The sequence below is a fragment of the Carassius carassius genome, chromosome 48 (genome assembly GCF_963082965.1).
Source record: "Carassius carassius chromosome 48, fCarCar2.1, whole genome shotgun sequence".
Lineage (NCBI taxonomy): Eukaryota > Metazoa > Chordata > Actinopteri > Cypriniformes > Cyprinidae > Carassius > Carassius carassius.
Genome location: NC_081802.1, coordinates 20,045,774 through 20,072,010, shown reverse-complemented (window position 1 = coordinate 20,072,010; position 26,237 = coordinate 20,045,774). Strand labels below are relative to the sequence as shown.

At 38.9% G+C, this 26,237-nt stretch overlaps 2 protein-coding genes across 3 annotated transcripts; both read right to left on the bottom strand.

Annotated features, from left to right (window-relative positions):
- Nucleotides 1-2,749: 2,749 nt before the first annotated feature.
- Nucleotides 2,750-9,621, bottom strand: LOC132131236 (intestinal-type alkaline phosphatase-like). Its single transcript, XM_059543257.1, has 11 exons — nucleotides 9,520-9,621; nucleotides 9,313-9,429; nucleotides 7,547-7,662; nucleotides 6,734-6,908; nucleotides 5,890-6,062; nucleotides 5,663-5,788; nucleotides 5,152-5,221; nucleotides 4,938-5,072; nucleotides 4,662-4,853; nucleotides 4,087-4,203; nucleotides 2,750-3,677 (listed from the first exon to the last, which is right to left on the bottom strand). Exons 1-11 carry the CDS (start codon nucleotides 9,596-9,598, stop codon nucleotides 3,412-3,414), a joined length of 1,566 nt encoding a protein of 521 aa, XP_059399240.1. The 5' UTR covers nucleotides 9,599-9,621; the 3' UTR covers nucleotides 2,750-3,411.
- Nucleotides 9,622-11,264: 1,643 nt separating this feature from the next.
- Nucleotides 11,265-25,135, bottom strand: LOC132131752 (intestinal-type alkaline phosphatase-like). Of its 2 annotated transcripts, XM_059543847.1 has the most exons (11): nucleotides 24,883-25,123; nucleotides 24,497-24,616; nucleotides 23,197-23,312; nucleotides 20,797-20,971; nucleotides 20,246-20,418; nucleotides 14,977-15,111; nucleotides 14,818-14,893; nucleotides 14,602-14,736; nucleotides 14,326-14,517; nucleotides 11,857-11,973; nucleotides 11,265-11,780 (listed from the first exon to the last, which is right to left on the bottom strand). In XM_059543847.1, the coding sequence occupies exons 1-11, from the start codon at nucleotides 24,968-24,970 to the stop codon at nucleotides 11,509-11,511; spliced, it is 1,599 nt and encodes a 532-aa protein (XP_059399830.1). In that variant the 5' UTR covers nucleotides 24,971-25,123; the 3' UTR covers nucleotides 11,265-11,508. The 2 variants fall into 2 exon arrangements, with proteins under 2 accessions (XP_059399830.1, XP_059399829.1); XM_059543846.1 differs by lacking the exons at nucleotides 11,265-11,780; nucleotides 11,857-11,973 and having other exon boundaries at nucleotides 14,405-14,514; nucleotides 14,598-14,736; nucleotides 24,883-25,135.
- Between the last annotated feature and the right edge of the window lie 1,102 nt (nucleotides 25,136-26,237).

The window sequence follows — 26,237 nt, the reverse complement described above, 5'->3', positions numbered from 1 at the left end:
AAAAGCTTGAAATATTTGGCCAATCACAATGCACTGGATAGCTGGCGAATCAGAGCACACCTCGTTTTTCAGACTGATGAGCCTTTTAAAAAAACAATGCATTTCAAAAGGTGGGGCATAGAGGTCACAATAATGTACACTATTTGGAAAATAATGTTTTTTTTTTTTAACCTTAAACCACATGAATACATTTCATTACACCAAATACACAAAATTATGTTCTTTTTAGTAACATCATATGACCTTTAAGGTCAGTATCAATAATTGGAACATGAGTTTGCACTTTCTTGACAAAACCGTCGCAGTTATGTGTATCAAATGCAGAAGTGTAGTGCATTTTTGTGACAAAAGTAGAGATCTGTGCAATTGACCTCATTGATATCAAGAGCAGTCAAAAAATTTAGAAAAAAATTATTTTCTCCAATGCAAAAGAATAACTAGAATTCACCCTTTTACCTCCTCCAGCCATTTGGCTCTACACCTGATTAATTTGGAAATGTAATTCCCTTAATTGTAGCTTTTCTTCGTGTGACAAATGACCTACTATTAATATTTTTTTAATTTATTCAGTTATTTATTTATTTTTTGTTGTTGTTATTTTTAAATCTTTATTTCTCTTCATAGCTATTTGTCTGACCCTGTATTTAAAAAATCCCTTTGTCTCACTATCCATTATGACTTTTACCAGAAAATATCTACTTAAATACATTTTTAATATAGTCATTGAAGATGTTATTATTTAAGAGAGAATTCTTCAGTTTCCAATAAGCTGTAACTTGTAACTTTAGACTCTCATCATTACAACCTAATTTTAAAATAATTTGTTTATGACCAGAGAGGGGGGCAAACGAATGAGATACATCTTTAACAAATAGCTGAAGAAGAAACTAAAAAACAATCAATTCTAGATCTTAAGGAGATTTTACTATTGGACCAAGTCCTGTGTGTCAGGATGAAAAAAACACCAAGGATCTGTGAGGGAGAGAGAAGAACATATTAATAAAACAATATTAGAATTAGTGTGGAGAGCTCCAATTGCTTCTAGGAGGAAATCTGTCCAGTGTGTCATCTAAACATTCATTAATTAGAAAGATCCTGAGTATTATGCATTTCTGTCAAATTACTGAGAAAATAATATTTTGTTGGCAGAAAGAGAATTACAGCCATATAAGTTGCAGATAATAAAGATAGAGTTGTCTTGCTTTAGTGACATAATGATCCATCTGCCTTCACTAGAAATTATTACCTCAGGAATTTGCCCCTTAAATTTAGATAATTATAAATCTGCATGTACCATCCTTTTTCTGTGGGCCGAGATGATGGGCGATATCCACTGCTTCCTCCATCCTGTCACCGATGCCAGGTACCACATGGCCCAGGATACTGATCACAACACCACAGATGTCTTCTCCATCCTTTTCTTGTACCCCGTACAGCATCAGTGTCCACCTCCAACTGTACCACTTCTTCTTTTAATGTTGTTTTCATCTGTTTAAGATCTTGAATCTCAGCAGACATGACTTTCAATGCCTCGTGGTGAGCAGTTAATTCAGTGATGTATGGTCAAAGGCAAACTTTCAGATTGCTTTGGAGTAAAAAAAAAAAAATTCTGGAACATTTTGTCGTATTTACCAGAAAGTTCACAAACTGTGGCCAAATTTTGTGCATTACTGCATTCTCAGTAGCAACTGAAGGTCCAGCCCATAAATTTGGCTCGAAATGAGAAATTCATTAAAAATCTTGTTTATGTGTTCATCTATTTAAAATATTTAAGCTAATTTGGTTGTAATATCATCCAACCTCAAACTTTCCTGACGACACTTAAAAACACCTCCTCCAATTTCGCCGCCATCTTGGCTCATAAGCTTCAGAACCTCTTTTTTTTTTGACCATGTATGACATCATAAAGGGCGGAATTCCTTGTATGGGCACTTCTCCCAGAAGATTATTTAGCTCCGCCCATGACACGCCTCCAGAAGCTCAGCTGTTTATGGAGAGAAGCGTAAAAAGTATCTGTCTTTTATAAATCTGATAAAACGAAAGACTCTTCGGAGATATTAAGGATGCAATACTACTCTAGTTACTCAAGATTAAAATGGGACTGGCAGAAACTGTTTTATGTCCACTTTAAAGGTATAGTTCTTCTTTACATGGTTTCTGTGTGCTGTAAACAAAATTGACTCCATTCTTCTCCCCTGGGCTTACTCTCGCGAGACTACATTTTTCTTACATTGCACCTTCTGCTACATCCACGTCATATGTTCGAACGCCTTGTCATGAATGTGCCTGCTTTGAGCGATCAGAAGCTGGAGATTACAGTTCATATATATATATATATATATATATATATATATATATATATATATTTTTTTTTTAAATCTATATTTTTGAAACACTAATGCATTGTTTCGCTTAAGAAGGCCTTTATTAACACCCTAGAGCTGTGTGGAGTAGTTTTATGATGGATGGATGCAGTTTTTTAGGCTGTAAAAACAGGGGCACCATTCTCTGCCATTACACAGATTGGAAGAGCCAGGATATTTTTATATAACTGCGATTGGATTCGTCTGAAAGAGAAACATCAGATACATCATGTATTAATTTGTACATCATGTGCTAATTTGAATATTTGGGTGAACTATCCCTTTAATTTTCCTTCAAATTAAAATGTATTTTAATTTAAATGAATTCATTAATCCAACAGATTTGTTTTAAAAGTAGCCATGAAATACAGGATGGATGAAGGTGGAATGAGGTTTATTCTTTCTTTGAATGTTTTTCGGTTTCAAGTATTAACTTACAAGGTAAGTCATCTTCCATGTACAAACAACATGTATTTAATTACTGTTTAAAATAATCACATTTCACAATACATTTAAGGCATTTACACGACTTACTCATTTGAAACAATAGCAACAACAGTTGGTATGTTTTAAACTAAGCTACTTATTGTCTTTTACCTGAAGATGACACCAGTTGATCACACTATTCCCAATATCCACAATATTCATAATGCATCATAATAGTCAGCATTTTGAAGAAAAATATTTTAAACATAAATTTAGTCCACACATTAGACTAAATTCATTTATTTCTTAGATATAAAATACATTTACATTGCCATGTGTTCATTGTTTTTAGGATAACTAAAGAAACATGAGTACAATGTAAATGTAAGCACAGCTTATTGGATTTGTAGATTTTATTGGCATACATTAATCAACCCTTTTCCACCACTTATTCATGTCCTCACAGAGGATTTAAATTATATCTCAACCAACATTAATTGCAGACACAGATCCAATGCAGAAGTTATCCTGCTTTTCTGTTGGTTGTCAAAATGTTGCAGTTAAATGAGCAAATTAATTGGGATGCAAATGTAAATTACACACCCCACCCACTTTAGTCACATTATATCAGGAATGTGAGCGAGGACAGCAAGCTCAGCATAAGAACCATGAGGCTGAACCGAGTGCAAACGCCATAGTCTTCTAGCAGACAGTCAGTGTAGGGCTCAAGACAGGCAGCGTAAGCCATAGCATGAGGAATGTAGCTTTGCTCTTGGACTCCGTGGAAGAGGTGGGCCATCGGGCCTTTGGCGAAAATAGCGACATCCTCTGAACCATGAGTCTCTGAATCTAGAGGTACAGCAGCCTGCTGAAGATATTCATCACTGCCTGTGAAGAACAGGAATCAATTACATTATACAGTTTTTAATTAACTCAGCTTTAATAATTCAAATAATACCCCCCCCCCCCCAAAAAAGTTAATAAAATTAATAATATATATTTTTTTTTACAAAAATTATCATTGTAACAAACTCTGACTTTTCTGAGACACAAAAACAAAGATTTCAACATATTTTCACATTTAAGGAGTTTCAAAAATATTAAAGGCACCGTGAATATACAACTAATTAGCTATATTCTTTTAATGTGAGAGAAAAGAGTTTCGTTTGATTTTCCTGCAGTAACACGCATGGACACAAGATGGGGCGTCTGTATTGCCAAAACACAGAGCTGTGCCATGCACTTAAAAATGCTCTTCTGCACCTGAGGGAATGACAATTAAACTCATAAAACTTACTTGAGATCCCCGCATTCACGTCAGGACGAGTTCCATTCGCAATCTGGTATCCTGGACCGTTCCCGTAAAGTGCAGTAGTAAAGCTCTTACCATCCTCGCCTTTTGAATAAGAAACTCCTAAAGACGAAAAGGTAAACAAGTCATTCTTAATCCCCTAATACCATCAAATCGGTTCTCGCTGAGAAACACATATTTATACTGGGCAAATATTTCGAGGCCTAAGCGGAAATAATGGCTCATTCAAAACCCCATCATGTTGTTGCAAACCAGTACGACTTTCTTTCTTCTGAAGAACACAAAAGAAGATATTTTGAAGAATGTTTCATGTTTTTGTCAACACAGCGAAGGTCAGTAACATTCAAAACAACAAAACATTTCATCCTAATCGGCTTTCATTGTTTAAACAAGACTTTTTTTTTTTTTTAAATATCTTACAAGTGTTACAAGTTTAAAATGACAAAAGTTTGAGTAAATGCTGAACGAATTTCAGTTGTTTTTTTTTAAACTATCTATTTAAGCCATGTGCAGTAAGTTTGGTTTTCAGCAGCTCATGGATGAACTTCGTGTTTGCGTACCTAGCACAGGATTGCCCCTGTAAGAGTAGCCACCGAATGAAAACACATGGGAATGGTCAGCAGTGACCACGGACAAAGTGTCGAGTTCACTCGTCAGCTCAGCCGCCCGAGCAATGGCCCTGTCAAACTCCACAGCCTCCGTCAAAGCGTACTTGGCCTGCCCTGCGTGATGCCCATGATCTATTCGCCCACTTACAGAACAGAAAACACACAAACATAAGTACACTCAACACATCGTATGGGCTACAGAATGGAAACAATACATAATCAGCTTATCTTCAACAAAGAGGTAGAATCCTTTCGGGTTTCTGCTAAGAATCTTGATGGCTTTTTCCACCATCTCAGTCAATGATGGGTCCATTGAAGGATCGCGTTCCAGCTCATACCTGGTATCCTTTGGCTCAAAAAGCCCTGAGCACAACAATTAAAACAACAGCATTAGAGCACATTGAGAATAACTGACTTAAAATGTAGGAGGAGGCAGCCTTACCCATCAAGTAATCAGTGTTGTGCTCTTTGACAGCATCAAAATCTTTTTTATTCCACACATATTTGGCATTCTAAAAAAAAAAAAATGGTTGTTTGGTGTTAGTTATAGCTGGTCCAACATTGACTCATCCTTATGTTGTTCTAAAGACTTTCTTTCTCCACAGAACACAAATGGAGATGTTAGCCAATATGTGAACCAACCAAAACTTCCAATGGAATGAACGGGAATGGATAGCTCAAGTCATGCATTAAAGTGTCACATCAATCATGACTTAGGTTGGCTCTTGTGACAAATTGAGTACATGCATGATTGAGATTTACAAATGGTGCAAGATATGCATAAATATTGACTTGAATTTTTACAAAATAATTCCTTGTTCCACTGAATGGAAAAGAGCAACCAGGACATTCTTCTAAACATCTCATTTTGTCTTCCAGAATTTAGTTTTGTAACTTCATGAGGGTGAACAAATGATGACAGAATTTTCGTTTTTAGGAGATGTTTGCCTTACATTTCTGCTTCTTAACCACTCGTCAACAAGGTTTACGTTGTCCTGTCGGCTCCCGAAAAATGTGGAATATTCAGGATCGGGCACTTCCTTGGGAAACATGTACTGCCTGCCACCACCTAAAATAACCTATAATAAAATGATAGAGGGATTTCACAAGCGAGACTGTAGTCAGCAACTTATTATCTATAGTTCAATGCTGTGCGAAGTTTACCAGTTTAGGATCTTACGTTTATATCGGTATTATAGACGAGTTGGTACGCAATGTCCTTGCATCCGCCTGCGACGGCTTCAGAGGGCAGCTCTTTATCGCTGTACCATTCTCTTTCAGGGGTGTGGGAGTAACTGGCGGCAGGTGATGCATGCTGGACACGTGCCGTGCTCACTACGCCAACAGACTTCCCTGGAATATATAAAGCCAGTCCAAGGTAATTATTATTAGCAAATTACATAACTTATACTGCCTTCAACAGTGTAGCATTGTCAAAGATTAGATCAGCCTCAACCCATTAAAAGTTATAAATAAAGTACAAAGGGTAGTGATGTCCAAACTGTTCTGTCAAACTGTTTGAAAATGAGTCACTAGTTCAAAGTCGTTATTAGAAATAAAGTTGAACTAATAAATTATGATAATTATGAAAGTTCCAAATTACATGAAAAAAGCTGAAAAAACAACATAAGGTTCAGAATGTGTGAAACAAAGTTGTAATTGCGATGAAGTCGTGATGGAAAGAAATGAAGTCAAAATTGTATAGATGAGAAATAATCATGATTACATAACGTCACATTGTGAAATATAAAGAAATAAAGTCACGGTTGTAAGAATTATGAGAATTGAAGTTGAAATTATGAGTTGTGAGATATAGTCACAAGTTTGTTTTTTACTCAAATAGATGTGTATTTCATATGTACCCACCCATCCCTAATTTAGCAGGTTTGAAATCATCTTTGCAGATTACATTTCACATATCAAAAGAAATGCGTTATATGCGAGGTAACTCTAAACTGAACATCTGCTTAACTCTGAGTGTTAATGGGTTGACTGTCCTGGTATTTAGTCTTCCTTGCCATTACCTGCCATCTTTGCCTGATGCAGAATTGATTTGACCTCATTGCCTTTAACGGAGCTGCAGTCTTTGCGGCGGGCAGCTGCACTGAGGCCCAGAGTGCCATAGTTTGCCTTCACACCGCAGAGATATGCAGTGGCTGTTGCTGCGCTGTCAGGCATCTGCTGATCGACATTGTAGGTCTACACAGGAACAGAAACAAGCACAGTATTATTATTAAAGAGATACTCCACCCCAAAATATATTTTTTTTTGTCATTAATCATTTACCCCCATGTCCTTCCAATCCCGTAAAAGCTTCCTTCATCTTCGGAACACAATTTAACATATTTTGGATGAAAACCGGGAGGTTTGTGACTGTCCCATTGACTGCAAAGTATAATACACTTTCAAGGTCAACCGTAATGTTATGAAGCGATGAGAATACGTTTTGTATGAGAAGAAAACAAAAATAACGACTTTATTCAACAGTTTGTCTCTCTCCACATCACGCAGGCAGCGTACGATCTTCTGTGTCAGCCGCGCCACAAAGATAAGGTTTCTATGTGTAGTTATGCTTTGATTTGATAGAAAGCTGTGTATCCTTGTGGCGCATCTGACACAGAAGATACATTTTATTTGGCAGTCTGTGGGACAGTCACAAGCCTCCAAAATATCTTAAATTCATCCAAAATACCGTAAATTGTGTTCCAAACACAAACTAAACATTTACGGGTTTGGAACGACATGGGGGTTAGTGATTAATGACAACATTTTCATTTTGGGGTGGAGCATTCAGATCTGTCAGTCGATTATCAATCTAGCCAGTGAGTTTTCTGCACCTTGGAGAGAGCGAGATAAGGGAATGTGTCCATGGCTAGGATGCTCTCCTCTCCTGTCTTCCCTTCCATCTGTCCTTTCAAAATTCTTGCTGCGGTCACAGTGCTGATTCCCATGCCTTATTGCATGTCAAAAAGAACACATTTCACAACTTTAAGGCACAAAAGACATGTATTTATTCATAATTTTTTTTATCAGTATGTCCTTGAGGTTGCTATGGAAGCATGTTTCTGCCAATGAATTAAAAAAAAAAAATCAAAAAGATAACTGCAACTTTTCATCTTGCAATTATGAGTTTTTTTTTCTGAGAATTGCATAATATAAACTGCATGTTAAAAAAGTCAGAATAGCAAGATATAAACTCACAAACAAAAAAGTCACAATTGTGAGTTAATATCTCACAATTGCAGCTTTATTTATCAGAATTTTACATATTACAGTTCTGACTTTTGTTACAGGCAATTGTGAGTTTATATCAAGTAAATCTGAACAAAATGTCAGAATTGCTCATTTATATCATGCAATTCTGAGTTAAAGTCAGAACTGTGAGATAGAAGTCAGAATTGCAAATAATAATAATAATAATAATAATAATAATAAAGTCAGAATTGGGAGATATAAACTCGAAAATTTAAGAGAAACAAAAAACTAAATTGTGAATTTATAACTAATAATTGTGAACTTATATCACAAAATCATCAGAAAAAAGTCAGAATTGTGAGTTTATATCACGTAAATCTAAAACAAACTCACAGTTGTGAGAATAAAAGTCAGAGTTGTGAGATAAAATGTTGAAATCACATTTTTATTTTTTATTCTTTGGTGGAAACGTGCTTCCATAGTTTGTATCTTTAGAGCGATTACAATTTTGATGGCAGTTTCCACATATAACTAATTGCATGAGTAATTTATGATTTATTGGTGATCTTAGTCCATGCCGTAATGTTATCAATTTTATCTGTATCAAATACAGTATCCTTTTGGTATTATCTATTAAGTTTGATAACAGTCAATATATTAGTTTTAATAATTTAGTTACTAATTAAGCGATACTGCAGCAAATGATCTGATTATCTAATCTAATCTTTTGGTGATATGTTTATTAGGACTTTGGTGACTAGTGTAATATGTAATAACAATGTGTCACCTTTATAACAGTGTTATAACAGTTTATTTTTTTAATTTTTAGTGTGTGTAAATGAATAAATTAATTATAATTAATCTAATAATTTTATTTACAATTTATTTCAGTTATGGAGCACAATTTTTAATAGTTGTAGCTCTAGTTAACAATACAAACTATTGTTGGAATCACTCAGAAAATGTATTTTATTCCAGATGATGAATGATAAAAACATTGACAGCCATCAGACTCCACCTGACTTTAAAGAGCTTGAGTTTTTAAAGTTGCAGACAACATAATTATGGCATGCACAAATATGATAGTTTGTTAGTCTGGATGCTTTAGTCTTTAGCGTTATATTTATCTTTATAGTTATTGTTCTTCATGTGAAAATTGCAGAACTTTTACATTGCAGAACTGCAATCCAAAAATCAGACACCGCAAGAACTTCATCAATTTTATTTATTTAAGATTTATTGTAATGGCAAATAAATTTGGACCAAATCCCCGAATCTAGAAATGCCTAGAATGCTAATTTGTGGCTACAATTGTGCAGGGTGCAAGATTATATACATGATGGATTATAAAATAGAACAATACAAAAACAAGAAAAAATTAAAAAGTGTCAGTATTTATTTAACTCACCATCTCCGAGGAAGAGAATGAGATTTTTAGCACGGTGCAGGTTGGGCTTCATGGAGAGGGATGTATGAAGAGCCTCTTTACCCTTAACATACCAAAAGTTTGGCTTCTGCTCCTCTTCTTCAAATTGATTCCAGAAAAAAAAACATTGTTTCATTCTCTTTGTTTGGGGAGAAAAAGAATAATTGCTTACTGTGGAATAGCACTTACCAGGGGTAATGGAGAAACATCCATCAAATCCTGCTAAAATAAATATTCCAATAATCAGAAGGGTCTGTTTTGTGGCCATGGCAATGTGTTGTTGCAGCAGCACTTGACAGCTCTGTAAAATGATTCGATGCCCTTCTGTTTATAGTCTTCTCTCAGAACAAAGGTCATTTGTAGTTTTCATTCCCTCTTTTGCAACTTGAACTTTTGATCACATACTGATCATTTGTGACCATGATATGCTATGAATACTGATAATATGAATATTGATTTGAATGAATTACTGTACTGTTCTGTGGTTTCATTTTCTGACATGTGCTTTAGTGAATTGCACTTTTCTGTGCTATACTGTTCTATACTGAGCTGTTCTTAATAGTTATTTTGAAATATACCGTACTTTACTGCAATATACAGTTAGTAACTGAACCTATCGAATTACTGGTCTAAACTGTTCTGTACTGCCCAATTATTCTGTTCTTTATGAATTGCACTGCAGTGCGCTATTCTGTTCTTCACTGAACTGTTCTAATCTGTTCTGAACTTTATATGAATTAATTGATCTGCACTGAACTAAATGATTAAACTCTACTGATTTAAACCGTTCTCTGCTTTTCCCGTTTGAACTGTTCTATGCCATACTGTTCTTTTCCGGATTGTTTGTGCTGAACTGCACTTCACTGTTCTGCTCCTTACTGAATTGTTCTGAATGGTACTTTTCTTCAGTGAATTGCACTGTTCTGCGCAGAACATCTCTGCACTATAGTGTTCTGCACTGAACTGTTTAGTACTGTTCTATTCTTTACTGAACTGAACCGTTATTTAGAGTTATATGCAGTTCAAGACTGTTCTGGTCTAAATTGTTCTATGATTGTTCCTGTTTTTATCTGAAATGTTCAATTCTGTTCTTTTCTAAACGGTTCTTAAGTGAACTGTTAGCACTGAACAGACTGAATAAATTGAAACTGTTCTTTACAGAACTGTTCTATTCTGAACTGTTCTGAATTGTTCTGTGCTGATCTGCACTTCACTGTTCTGGTTTTTTACTGAATTTTACTGTTCCTTAGTGAACTGTGCTGTTCTTTACTACAATATACCTTTCTTAAATTAATTGTACTGCTCTTCTGCATTGAATTTGTCAACTGTTATGTACTGTCTAAATCCTTACTGAACTGTTCTGTTCTGCTTTGTTGTGAAATTCAGTTATCTGCACTAAACTGAATTATTAAAATGTACTCGTCTAACCTGCTCTGTGCATTTCTGTTCTGAACGGTTCTTTACTAAATTGTTCTGTTCTTTGCCAAAATGAACTGTACTGTACTGCATTGTTCTGTTCTAAATAAATTTTTGATCCTACAATAAACCAGTTAATCAAAAAGATCGACTGTAAATATAAGTAAATATAGCATGCAAAATATTGATTAATCTGCCTTGCTGATGGTCCATGTCTAAAAGCGCACAACAATATTTACATTTGCGGATTTGGGGAATGCTTTTGACAATGTAAACTGCATTGTATTCAATGTTTATCAGTTCATGCATTGCCTGCATGCAAAATAGTAACTGGAACTGGATTTAAATAAAATGTAATTAAGATTTATAGATATGTTTATCATGACCTAATGTTATACGGCTAGTTTTCTAACCCCTCAGTAATGGATATGTAATTGCTTTCGACATCTGACGGCATTCATGCCACAGAAGATTTAATCACATAACAATGACAATATGAGTAATGTTGTTGTTTTTTTAGAAAGTTTATTGGTCTCACGTTTAAAATGTATAGTCACAGTGCAAAAGAGTCTTCCATTGCGCAATATATACAAAAATATGGTTATAAAATACATCCATAAAAAAAAAAGAAATCTTTATATGTATATACATAGCATTGCAATTCTGCAGAGCACCAAATTTCAGTATAAACTATTTGGGTTATAAATCTCCAAAAAGCCCCAAAGTGTCCTGGAGCTATAATGACTTATGCATTAGAGTCTGTCATCTCATGACAAGCCAAAACACGCCGGTTATTAAGACAGGGGGCCCTGAAAGAGTGATTTTACAGCCCCCTGAGCTATGAAGACGCAGTGGACAGTTAGTGTATGGCTCCAGACATGCTGCATAAGACATCACATGGGCCACATAATTCTGTTCTTTGACTCCATGAAAGAGATGAGCCATTGGGCCTTTTGCGTAGATAGCCACATCTTCCCCTCCATGTGTCTCTGATTCTAAAGGAACAGCAGCTTGTTGCATGTACTCTTCACTAACTACAAATAAAATAAGGTATATTTTAGTGTTTGACAGCAATATAAGGGACAGATAGTAAATTATGTAAATACTTACAATGATCCACTGCTGAAACATTTCCTCGTGTTCCATTCACATAATTGTATCCTGGTCCATTAGCATACAAGATACTAGTGAATGGAAGACTATCCTCAGCCTTCTTGGGTGCCAGACCTGAAAGAAAGATAAAAAAAAAACTGAAACAATGGCCGTCTAATACAACACCAGATATTATCTGGAAATGGGATCCCCCTGGATCCCATTTCCACCCCTAAACCTACCCATCTCCACCCACTGGATCCCATTTCCACCCCTAAACCTACCCATCTCTGCCCCCTGGATCCCATTTCAACCCCCTAAACCTACCCATCTCCGCCCCCTGGATCCCATTTCCACTCCTCAACCTACCCATCTCCGGCCCCTGAATCCCATTTCCACCCCTAAACCTACCCATCTCCGACCCCTGGATCCCATTTCCACCCCTAAACCTACCCATCCCCACACCCTGGATGCCATTTCCACCCCTAAACCTACCCATCTCCGCCCCCCGGGATCCCATTTCCACCACTAAACCTACCCATCTCTGCCCCCTGGATTCCATTTCAACCACTAAACCTACCCATCTCTGCCCCCTGGATCCCATTTCCACCTCTAAACCTACCCATCTCCACTCCCTGGATCCCATTTCCACCCCTAAACCTACCCATCTCTGCCCCCTGGATACCATTTCCACCACTAAACCTACCCATCTCCGCCCCCTGGATCCCATTTCCACCCCTAAACCTACCCATCTCCACCCCCTGGATCCCATTTCCACCCCTAAACTTACCCATCTCCACCCACTGGATCCCATTTCCACCACTTAACCTACCCATCTCCATCCCCTGGATCCCATTTACACCACTTAACCTACCCGTCTCCACCCCCTGGATGCCATTTCCACCCCTAAACCTACCCATCTCCACCCCCTGGATCCCATTTCCACCACTTAACCTACCTGGCTCCACCCCCTGGATGCAATTTCCACTCCTAAACTTACTCATCTCCACCCCCTGGATCCCATTTCCACCCCTAAACCTACCCATCTCTACCCCCTGGATCAAATGGTTCCAATTACTCTTATACATATGGTTGTTACAAAATATAGTTATATAATTCCTTAATATGAAATGTGACCCTCAAGTATGTTAATCAACATCCTGAAAGTGTACTCACTTTAAGTAACTTAACTTCAGTAGCTTTTATTTAATTAATATTATACTATCGGCAAGTACAGTTTTGTAATATACTTTTAAGATCTGAAGTACACTGAAGTCTGATTAAATGAGTCAAAGTAAAAATGGTAGCAGGCTCCAGACCTGCATTGTGTTCCTTGTTGATGGTGTAAGGTTAAAATAGTTGTTAAGTGATAAGAACTGAAAGTGAGTTGTATTCCTGTGCACAAGTGGTGTGTTGAAGCCACAGAGTGTATCACATTTATTTTTCTATTTTTATTTTTGTTAAGGTATTAAGAGGTATTGTAACTCACTTTATTTGATTTATGGTTCGTATTGGAAGCTGTAGGGAGAGGGTGCCATTTTATTTTGTACTCATGTTTATCCCTGTTTTTGGTTAGTGAGGGAGTTGAGGAAAGCTTTTGTTGTTGATTTCTTTTCTTTTACTTGGATAGATTATTTAGTACTCCTCCTGCTAGTCAGCTGCTGTTTTGTTTGTTGTTTTGGCCAGGCCCTTTCCTGAAGACATTTATTGCTTCCCTTTATAAATAAATTACTTAAATGGTCAAACTAAGTGGTGGTTGCATTTTTCTGGAGCAGAGGACTGAGGTAATTCCTCCACGTTTTTCTTTAATTTATTCCTTTAAGTTTAAGTTAACCTGTCACTCTCACTCCCAACCGTAGACTGGGAATAGGGATCGTAACAAAACTTTTTTTACTTTTTAAATGATTTTCAGTGTATTGTTCTAGATAATTATAACAAAAAAAAAAAAGATCTTAACTGGTTAATGCTATGCTAACCTAGAAGGTTAAACGAAGGCTGAAAGCACAAAGAAAGGGTAATATAGGGCGGATCTGCAGTACTTTTCCACAGTATACATACTACAGACATAGTAAGAGTAGTCCAGTATATTAGCATGTCTTTCTTTGTAAAACAAAGTTCTATCATAAAACTCTAGATGGACCAGGCCGATGGGTTCCAATGAGCTTGCTGCTCAACATCCAAATACTTAGCTAGTCTTCAGAAACCCTCCACCTCCCCAGCTTTACTTGTATACATTTGCTATGAGGTGATTTCATATATGTTATATGTGCAGCAGCAGCATTTCTTACATGCTCATAGCAGCATGTTGTGGATGTATTGACAGTAGCAAGTCTCAGTACATGCTCTGCCGCAACAGCAGATCTATTCCACCAAGACCAAACACATTAACAAAACCATGTATATTACCATGCTATTCTCTCTGAGAGTAGTCATGACAGAGATTACATTGTAATTATTTCAATTCCATGACATGAAGTTAAAATGTACCAAAAATAGGGTTCCCTCGTGGTGTATTTCCACCAAAAGTGAAGACATGGGAATGATCTGCAGTGACAACAGTGAGAGTGTCCGATTCACTGGTCAGCTCAGACGCTCTCTGGATTGCCCGGTCAAACATGATGGTTTCAGTTAGAGCAAGCTTGGCAACCCCATCATGGTGACCATGGTCTATTCTACCTCGTAAAGAACAAACAGACACATGATTCATTATAAGCAGAGTATCTTGACAAAAGTGTCACACCAGAGTAAATGGTAAATACTCATCTTCCACAAAGAGAAAAAACCCTTTAGGATTCTTGCTGAGGATTTGAATGGCTTTCTCAGTCATGTCCACAATAGAGGGGTCACGGGTGCGGTTCCTGAACTCTTCAAACCTCATGTCTTTGGGTTCAAACAGCCCTGAATGAGAAATATAAATGTGAACGTCATATTGGCAGACAAATATAGTAAGTCAGTCAAATCTTTGTGAACTGGCATTACCCATCAGGCAGTCTGTTGTTTTAACATTCACTGCACTAAGCTGCTCTTTGTTCCAGACATATTGGGCATTCCTTGCCTAACAAACAAAGCAGCTCATGATGTAAAATTGTGGTTTTATAATCACAATTTGTGCTGTGATAAAAGATTTCTTTGAGATACCTTTCGAGCACTTAGCCAGACATCAATGAGGTTCTTTTTGTCTTTGCGATCCCCTTTGCGAGAGGATGAAGAGGGGTATTCTGGATCAGGGGTACCCTTGGGTGTCATGTACATGCGGCCACCGCCAAGAATTACCTACGATAGAAACACATATTCAGAATTTGTTAACCACAAATATACAAATTTTTTATTTTCTTTGACATAAATTTTGATTGCTTCAGTTATGCATTTGGTATTTAAAGTGCCCCCATCATGCCATTTTTATGTGCATAATTTAGTGCATTGTTGCTGTATAAATGTACCCTCAATGCCAAGATAATAAAACACAAAGTATCAAACTAAAGTAAACAAAGTATCTGTTTACAACAGAAACCCCATAATTTACATATTACTATTGTAACGATCAGGAACACAGGGACACAGGAGACGAGAGATCCAAAAGCAGTGTGAGTTTAATGGGTAATCCAATATCAGAATCCAACAAGCAGGTGGTCAAAACCAAAAATCAATCCAAACACAAACAAACAAACAAACAGGAACAGGAACAGGAACTTGAAACTAGGAATGCGAGGAAACTGGGTGACGGAAAGTAAGGACTCCATGAAAACAAACAGAAACAGAATGGTTAATATAGGCAGGGTAATGACTATGAAGTGAAGACAACTGAGTGCAATTAACAGGAGTGCAATTACTGTAATGAAGGGACAAGGCCTTGTGGGAATTGTAGTGCCTGCGGTGAGGTGCCTATGGGGACGTGAGACCACTAGTGGAGACCCAGGGAAACACAGAACAGACACCGTGACATTACCCCCTCCTCTACGAAGCAGCTACTAGATGCTCCACCCAAACACAAGAACAGACCAAGGAACACAGAGACCAGGAGGGAGGTGGACCGGCGGAGGACCAGGGGGAGGGTTGGAGGGCCAGGTAATATAGGGTTACAGATACAGGAAGTGCAAAAAACAAAAACAAAACAATAACAAAACACAAGACCAGGAGAGAAATGAAAGTGCAGGGGCCCAGAGCCGAGCTGACAGGGCAGGAATCCAGAGTGGAGCAAGGTGGAACTGGAGCCATGCAGTCGAGACAGAAACCCACCAGGGCGGCGCAGAAGACCACCACATCCGTGCGGTCGAGACCGAAGTCCACCAGAGCGGCGCAGAAGACCACCACCTCCGTGCAGTCGAGACAGAAGCCCACCAGGGCGGAGCAGAAGACCACCACAGCCGTGCGGTCGAGACAGAAGCCCACCAGGGCGGCGCAGAAGACCACCACATCCGTGCGGTCGAGACCCAAGCCCACCAGAGCGGCACAGAAGACCATCACATCTGTGCAGTCGAGACAGAAGCCCACCAGGCGGCACAGAAGACCACCACAGCCGTGCGGTCGAGACAGAAGCCCACCAGGGTTGCGCAGAAGACCACCACAGCCGTGTGGTCGAGACAGAAGCCCACCAGGGCGGCGCAGAAGACCACCACAGCTGTGCGGTCGAGACAGAAGCCCACCAGGGCGGCACGGAAGACCACCACAGCCGTGAGGTCGGCACAGGAGCCCACCAGGGCAGCGCCAAAGACCACCACAGTGGGATCGATGACACAGGAGTCCAAGTCTGGTTAGGCAAGTCTGAAACAGAGAACATGAACAGGTTAAGGGTGGCCTCCGTGGCCACGACAGGATAAGTCGAGCACTCAGAGAGTTCAGCTGAGATGTGACGAGACTCTGGAAGTTCCGCAGAGATGAGGAGAGGCTCTGGTAGTTCAGCAGAGACGTGGAGAGGCTCTGGTAGTTCAGCAGAGACGTGGAGAGGCTTTGGTAGTTCAGCAGAGTCATGGAGAGGCTCTGGTAGTTCAGCAGAGATGTGGAGAGACTCTGGTAGTTCTGCAGAGACGAGGAGAGACTCTGGTAGTTCAGCAGAGATGTGGAGAGACTCTGGTAGTTCAGCAGAGACGTGGAGAGGCTCTGGTAGTTCAGCAGAGATGTGGTGAGACTCTGGTAGTTCAGTAGAGACATGGAGAGATTCTGGTAGATCTGTGGTGTTTAGACTGGATTCAGGAAGATCAATGGTGACTTGACGCTGCTCATGAAGATCATTGGTGACTTGACTCTGCTCATGAAGATCATTGGTGACCTGACTTTGCTCATGAAGATCATTGGTGACCTGACTTTGCTCATGAAGATTAATGGTGACTTGCATTTGCTCATGAAGATCAATGGTGACTTACCTTTGCCCATGAAGATAGTCGGTGACTTGACTTTGCCCATGAAGAACACTGGTGACTTGACTTTGCCCATGAAGAACACTGGTGACTTGACTTTGCCCATGAAGAACACTGGTGACTTGCCTTTGCCCATGAAGATCATTGGTGACTTGCCCTTGCTCATGAAGAACACTGGTCACTTGACTTTGCCCTTGAAGATCACCGGTGACTTGACTTGACTCCTGAGGTCTAACTGTGGTAGTGCTTAACTCATGAGTGTCAACGGTGACTTGACCTGACTCTGGAGTGTCAACAGTGACTTGACCTGACTCTGGAGTGTCAACGGTGACTTGACCTGACTCTGGAGTGTAAATGGTGACCTGACCCGACTCTGGAGTGTAAACGGTGACCTGACCCGACTCTGGAGTGTAAACGGTGACCTGACCCGACTCTGGAGGGTCAACGGGAACCTTACCCGACTCTGGAGTGTAAACGGTGACCTGACCCGACTCTGGAGGGTCAACGGGAACCTTACCCGACCCTGGAGTGTAAACGGTGACCTGACCCGACTCTGGAGTGTAAACGGTGACCTGACCCGACTCTGGAGTGTAAACGGTGACTTGACCTGACTCTGGAGGGTCAATGGGAACCTGACCCGACTCTGGAGGGTCAACAGGAACCTGACTCAACTCTGGAGGGTCAATGGGAACCTGACTCGGCTCTGGAGGGTCAACGGGAACTTGAATCGACTCTGGAGGGTCAACTGTGGCTGTCATCTTGTGCAGAGGCGCTGGACAGGCGGCCATCTTTTGCGGTGGCGCTGGGCCGGCGGCCCACTTGTGCTGTGGCGCTGGGGCGGTGGCGAACTTGTGCTGTGGCGCTGGGCTGGTGACCACCTTGTATTGTGGCGCTGGGCTGGCGGCCGTACTGTGCAGTGGTGCTGTGCTGGCTGTCCTCCTGTGTGTAGACCCCGGTCTAGAGTCGCCCATCCCACTGGGAGAGACAGGTGTGGCTGGGGTATCCCACGGAGGCCGATGTTGTAGGTAAAAAACGAATTCCTTAAAATCAAAAGGGTCCAGCTGACCCATTTCTTTTTCTGGCACCGGGTCATCCAGACCGGCGTTGAAAATGTCTTTCAGGGCCGCATCATTATATCCCATTCCACCCGCCAGGGTCCAGAACACTTGAGCCACACCACCCACCTCATTCCCCTCTTGGCAGAGGGTGGTTAATTTGATGAATCTCGCCCTCTGCTCCACAATACTGGCTGGGGAACGGGCATGAAGTCCCACACCACTGGATCTAGACATGATGGAGTCCTTCTGTAACGATCGGGTACACAGGGACACAGGAGACGAGAGATTCAAAAGCAGTGTGAGTTTAATGGGTAATCCAATATCAGAATCCAACAAGCAGGGGGTCAAAACCAAAAATCAATCCAAACACAAACAAACAAACAAACAGGAACAGGAACTTGAAACTAGGAACGCAGGGAAACTGGGTATTGGAAAGTAAGGACTCCATGAAAACAAACAGAAACAGAATGGTTAATATAGGCAGAGTAATGACTATGAAGTGAAGACAACTGAGTGCAATTAACAGGAGTGCAATTACTGTAATGAAGGGACAAGGCCTTGTGGGAATTGTAGTGCCTGCGGTGAGGTGCCTATGGGAAAGTGAGACCACTAGTGGAGACCCAGGGAAACAAAGAACAGACACCGTGACAAATATATAACATAGCGTATAAAATATAGTACAAACCTAGCACACTCTCAGAAAAAAAGGTACAAGACTGAGGCAATACCATTTCAAAAGGTACTAATGTGCACTTTTATAGGTAACTTTAAGGCACCATTTAGTGCTTAATAAGGTACAATGCACAAATAAGGTAAATACATTTACAATTCAGCTTTTCTACCTTATGGTACCGCTCCAGGAATTTTTCTGAGAGTATAAAGGGACTTGACATGGACTTTTCATTTATGTTAAACATCCAAATGAATCGATTCACTAGAATCTAATTTTCAATTTCAACAGTATTTATTTAGCTGCAGCTGTGAAGCATTGGCGGAGCTACAGTTTTATACACGGGTGGCCAAGGCTAATTCAGGGGGTCCATAGACCATGACAAATCAGTATATAACTCCAACCTGGCATTAAAAAGTAACTTTTAACTATTTCTCAGAAATAGTTGCAAACGCTGCTTTGTAAATGTTGATTTTGTTATTAATATGACCTGATTTATGGTTCATATTCATAATCGTATGTTGTTGCCAGTTTACAGAGCGATGTTTCCAAGCACTTTCAGGCTGAAATAAATTACAATGCCTAGTATGTCTATTTAATTATCGCAGGGCGGGACAGGTTGTAAAATAGATACAGTGGTGCAGGGCAGGCTGGGGCGGGCCAAATTATTTCATAAAAGCAGGACCCGCGGGTTGGAAAAAAACCGACACGCGCATCACTACTGCATACACAGACAGGATACATCATCAGCGTGTTCACGCACGCTGTGCACACGGAGTTAGAATGACAGACAAACACCAACAACCCGATCTTCCTCCTGGTATTGTAATAGTTTTAAAGATATTTTACGGGTGAATGACACATGATGCAGGCAAGCGGTTCCCAATTCCAGTCTTCGCGATTCAGATAACCAGCTTGTTAGAAGTGAGCTATGTGCATGAACTGTGTTCTGATTAATATGATCACTACACTACACAGTGTTCATTGCTCCCTACTCCCTAATCTAGTTTACTACACTTTGGATCATGGGCTAGAATTGGGAACCTGTCGATGTAGCCTATTGTAGTAATGTTGTCTCTGGTATTCTGGACTGTGAGCGTAAATGCGCTCAGGGGCCGTGGCTTTGGATGGCGATTGCAGGGAAGGTGGGACGTTTGCTTTCAGTGCTATCAGGTTAAAGTTAGCATTTTCCAAGATCTCCTACTGCACCTTTAACCTTTGGGGTCCCACCTGGGGTCAAATGTCAATGTCACTGGCTCTGCACCAGTGTACAGCATACAAATTATTTTTGAACTTATGGCATCAAACAGCAGATTATGGCTTACATCAATGTCAGTGTTGGTCACCAGCTGCGTGGCAATATCGGTGCAGCCCTGCCGGCGGGCAGCGGAGGGCACGTCTGCATCGCTGTACCAGCTGCGGCTCACAGAGTGGGCGTACGCAGCAGCCGGCGACGCGTGCTGGACTCTGGTGGTGGTCACAATGCCAACGGACTTTCCTGGATATATATACACACAAACACCCATCAGCGCATTTATCCTGCATGGATAAAGGGACAGTTCACCCAAATATGAAGATTCTGTCATCATTTACTCACCCTCATGTTGTTCCAAACCTGTATGAGATTCTTTCTACTGTTGAGCACAAAAATATATTCTGAAGAATGTTGGCAACCAAAAAAAGAAACCATGGAAGTCAATGTCAATTATTTTGTGCTCAACAGAAGAAAGTAAGCCATACAGCTTTGGAACAACACAAGGGTGATTAAATGATGACAAAATCTTCGTATTTGGGTGAACTGTCTCTTTAAGGACAGCAACAGAAAAACATTGGTTTCATGTCTGTAAGTGCGATAATGAGTCTAAATGGATAATACCTTGTGCTTTGGCGCGATGTAACACTGAGAAAACCTCATTGCCAAATGTGGTGTTGCACTCATAGGCCACTGCTTTAGCGCTCAAACCCACTGTCTTGGCATTAGCCTTCACACCGCAGTGGTACGCCGTAGCTGTGCTAGCACTGTCTGCCACCTGCTTGTCAACACTGTACGTCTGTTTGGAAACACATAAACTAAGTATATCAAATACTGATAGTTTTGCTGTTGAAAACATAGCATTTTAAGGCATACAATAAGTAGATAAACAATTTCCTTACACCCTATTCTGATCCCTATTTATATAGTGATTATAGGCATGTCATGCATAGTACAGATCATCCGTAATAAGCATTCCTTCATCCTCATGTCCTCTCCAGGATCAGAGGTTGCAGTGCTATCGAAACTCATTAGGAATATATAACCTGCAATCAACTGATAACTTCTTCTATCTTAAGCTGTGCATATGTTGCTATCAAAACAATATGGAGGCCCATTTCTGTCACATACACTCTAAAAAGGCTGGGTTAAATATGACCCTGTGCTGGGTAAAATCTGGACAAACCCAGCAACTGAACTATCGGTAAGCCCCTCCCCTCAAATGCAGATGAGCCAATGGCAGTAGAGTATCAGTTGTATGGGGAGGGGAACTCGGATGTCTGGATGTCTCAGTGATTCGATGATTTTAAAAATCGAAGCTTGCATCGTTTTTATAAGGTTAATGCTTTTGAGTTTTTATGTTATATTTAGGATTGGATTTATCCATCCATCCACAAAACAAATCACCCTGATGCATAAACACTGCCTCAACCAATAAATATTTTATACAAAAAATATAATTCTGAATATTTTATTTAAAATTAAAGTATATTTTATAATAATACTATATTTAGACATAACCGTGATATTCAAAGCAACAATTATCATTATCGTGTTTAGTGTGTGACGATTTATCGGTATTAGTGATAACCGCAATATTTAAAATGAACAGTTCTCTTATGGTGACACCACATGTAAATACTCCATCGCCAGTACCTGGCTGAGCTCCCAGGTGGCAGTATTGTGCCTGATCTGAGGACAGTCGTGTTTATCAGAGTAAGTTGTTATTATTTTACTAGTCATAGAATGGGAAATGTTATATTAACCTGTTAACATCGGTTTTCTGTGTTCATATATTTAAGTAAAGGGTAATTCTTTTAATAAGTACAGCGTTTTCTTTACTTGTCTTATTTTTGAATTTGCAATAAATAACGGCCTGTGCATAGCAACACTTTATTTCTTTGTTAAAATCTATTGACAGTTACACGATTAAAGCTGATCTTGAAAAACTGAAGGACCACATTGCTACATTAAACTGTAAAATGTTAAGTTGGTCACAGTGTCATGCACTTAATGCCTCATCTGGGGTCATTCTTCAATTAGGTTCGTTAGTTAACATCAGTTAATTACATTAGTTAACATACATAAATAACAAATAATAATGAACAATATTTCCACAGCATTTATTAATCTTAGTTCATGTTAATTTCAGTATTTACTAATGCATTATTACAATCACAAGCTGTGTTTGTATAAATTAATGCACTGTGAACTAACATGACCAATGAATGACTCTATTTTTATCAACATTAAAAAAGATTAATAAATTGTGTAATACATGTATTGTTCATTGTTCATTCATGTTAGGTAATACATGAATGTTAACAAATTACATCTTATTGTAAAGTGTTACCATTCATATTTTCATCATAATGTTGAACTTGATTTGTTATTTCATAGGAGCTTCAAAGAAGACAGAGAAAGAAGAGAAAGAAGACAGAGTCTTGTGCCCTGCATTTATCAGTATCCTTATGTTTGCTGGGTGAAAAAGAAAAACTCAGTAAACAAAGTCAAAAATAATCTGACTGATATCTTTCCCCCCAAGGTTTCTATAGATATTGCGATATATCGATATCGCGAACTCTTATGGCCACAATAACAGTCATATGGAAGATCTAATATTTGATACAGCCCTAATATATATATATATTTATTTATTACTTCAAGCTTTAAGTAATCGGTCAGACCCCCCACAATCCTATTAATTGATTCTTTGTTAAAGTAATGTTTTTCTAACAGTATAGAGACAGATGTGCAGTGGGAAAGTAAATAGATTTTCAAGTTGATTTTAAACCAGTTGCTCTGCTTTTCAGGCTTTAACACCCAGTTTAGTAAAAATCTCAATATGGAAAATTAAAAAAATGTAATCTCAAGACAAGCAGCAGTTTTTCCATGCAACACACATGCTCATTCCATTGTTCCTTTTGTCTGACAGCCCAAACCTGCCTTTATATAATTGCACAACAAGATTGCTATGATTATCTGTGAGTGATTAAAGAGGGTGGGAAATGAGAAGCGTCAGACCTTTGACAAGGAAACATATGGAAATGTATCCATGGCCAAAACCGTCTCCTCCCCTGACTGTCCTTCCATCTGACCTCGCAGTATACGGGCGGCTGAAACCGTAGACACTCCCATCCCTGACAGATCAACAGAGGAATAAATATCACAGCCTGATCCTGAACCCAAACCACTCATCAACTCTACCGAAAAATACGGGGTATGAAGTAACATGCAGGTGCGTAAGGGCTTATATACTGCCAGCCAGTCATTATCACAAAATAAACCCAACAGGTGGATCAGGAATACTGAACTGCATCATTTTCCACCTATATAGAAATCTACATAATAAATAGTGAGATTTTATAACTGCACATGAGAGTGAGAGCGGAACATTCACCAGTGACTTTATCCATATTTCAAAGATAATAAAAGTAATTATGAAATTACACATAAAGATGCACTTAAGTGATTCAAAAGCACTCTAAAGTTCAGCTAATTGCATTTAATTTAAATTTAAACCACAGTACATTTTAATTTAACTGCAATTGAAATGCAGGGTTAGTGTTAGAAAACATTACATTCAGTTTATACGTAAATATATTCTGTGACAGTTTATTATTTCTGTAATAATTACAAAAACGTATTCATAAAGGAAGAGAAAATAGTACTTATGAATGCTTTTATGAGACCACTTGAACATTTTCAGTTTCCTTGGATTTACTATGTATGGGTTTGAGTAAAATGTTAATATAATATTTATGATATATATATATAAATATATATAAAGGTCTAATAACATTTCTTCAACATTTCAAATAAAAATATTTTAATTAAAAGTTGTTGTTTTATTTACCCCAGAAATTTACACTGTCAAAATAACAAATGTTTATTTATTTATTTGTTTATTTTATATATATATATTTTTTTTTTCATTGTGTTTGAAAATCAGAGTTATTCCAGGGTTACATGTCTGAAAACATGCCATCTTTTTTGTTATTTTGAACATTGTGATCATTTTATGCAAGAAAAATGCTCTAAATTACATTTTTATTTTTTTTATTAAAAATAAAAAAAATGGAAGAAATGTCTTCATTAGTTTACAGAATAAATAAAAAACTACGCTTTACTCAAACATATAAATCGCAAATTTAGATTCAATCTTCAACTGGTCTCCTAATTTTTTCCATAGCTGTATTGATATTTTTTATTTATTATATTGAGTTCTTAGTGTGTTTGAAACCTCAAAAAAACTCTTTACCACTAAAGGAGTGTAGTTTCATCATAGACTGACTAGCAGTGTTCGGTTGGGTTGGTAACTCACCGTCGCCGAGGAAGAGGATGAGGTTTTTGGCACGATGCGCTCGCAGTGGCAGTGTGAGGGCAGCCTCCAGCGTCCGCCTGGCCTGATCGTTCCAGTACGCAGGTTCTCTCTCCCATTCAACTACCAAAACAAATACCAGGCTATAAACAACCTGTCCTTCTCAGAAATAGCAGCTGTCTGGTGCCGTAACTCTTCTGAAGAGGTTCTGCCGCAAACCTGCCCTGACAAGACCTGAGAGCCCCTTGCTAACGGGAACACAGACTTTATACAAAGCAGTGTAAAACTACACTACAGTCCCGGGATTTGCTTTCAACCCACACACCCACCAGCAGACGTTACCTGTGCTAATTTTAGAGATGTGGACAAGAGGAGCGCTGTGTCCTTACCCGTGGGCTCTAGACTGCAGCTGGTGCTCAGGAGGAGGTGGGCCAAGAGGAGCAGGATGCCGGGGGCCCGGCTGTAAACCAAACACATCCTGAGACACAGAGAAAAGGAGCAAATTCAGCACACCTCGATGCTGGGAAGGAGTGTCTCCTCAGTCCTCCAGCCCCTGCTTTTTAAACCTGGGGTGTGTTGAGAGCCGGGGCCCCTGACAGCTCATAGGCTCATGCTGACGGTGGGGGACCACACAGGGCCAGGAAACCCCTTGGCATTTTTTCCAAATCCGCCGTTTTTGTTTTAGCCGAGCACTCTTCCTTGTTTCTTTTCTTCCTTTCTGTTCCCGGCTCTCCTGAGATCTGCTCTTGGAAGCCGAAAGCCACCTTTGATGTGGCAAATTGAGCTAATGTGTATTTTCCATACAACGTTTAGTCGGCTGGAGAAAAAGCAGCATTCAAAACATATTGCTTTTTATGTCCCTGTTATGACTTGGAAAATCAATCCAGCATGTGTGAAAAGTCAAGCTCTCCAGTTCTTGCAAGATTTCGTACTTCTATGGAGGATGCAAATGGCCCTGAAATGTCAAAAATGCTTTTCTCTTGTGAAAAAGAGCACTTTGTATTTAATGTGCACTTGCAGTGTACATCATATCTTACATAATAGTATGTATATATATATATATATATATATATATATATATATAATATGAATTAAAACAAAGGGCAACTTAAGCCTACTTAAATGACTGTGTTTCTGAACACACTTAAGTATGCTTTTAAAAAGTGCACTTTGTAAGAATGTAAGAATTTTAGTTTTACCTTTTCAATCATTACGTTTTAATCTTTTGACATGCTTTAAAAAATGTACAGTCATGTTGATGTATCAACCTAACTGTAGTATCTTATTTGAAATTACTCAAATTCAACATAATAAACATTTTTATTTGCGTTAAAGATTATTATTATTTTTTTTTAACATACTTCAACTAACTACATTTAATATAAATTTGAACTAATTAGCAATTAGCATGCAATGAAGTATCTGAAAACATTATTCAGTTGTAGTTTTTTTTCAAATAAATTATTTCCAAAACTTTATTATTATTCTTTTTTTTTTTAATTATGCAAAAGTATTCTTCTTTTTCACAAGGGTAAAAAAATAGATACTGACTTTAAATTCTGACCGAAGAAGTATTTTACATTATTTGCATATGAAACAATGAGACATGAAGTGAAATTACAGAGCTCAGTGTGTCCCAAACAAGTCAAGACGAGGAGGAACTTGTTATTAAAGGATGTGCAGGCAAGCAGTGTTTAGTTGTTTTTGGTTCCATGGTAACAAAATCCCATATATGGATATTTAT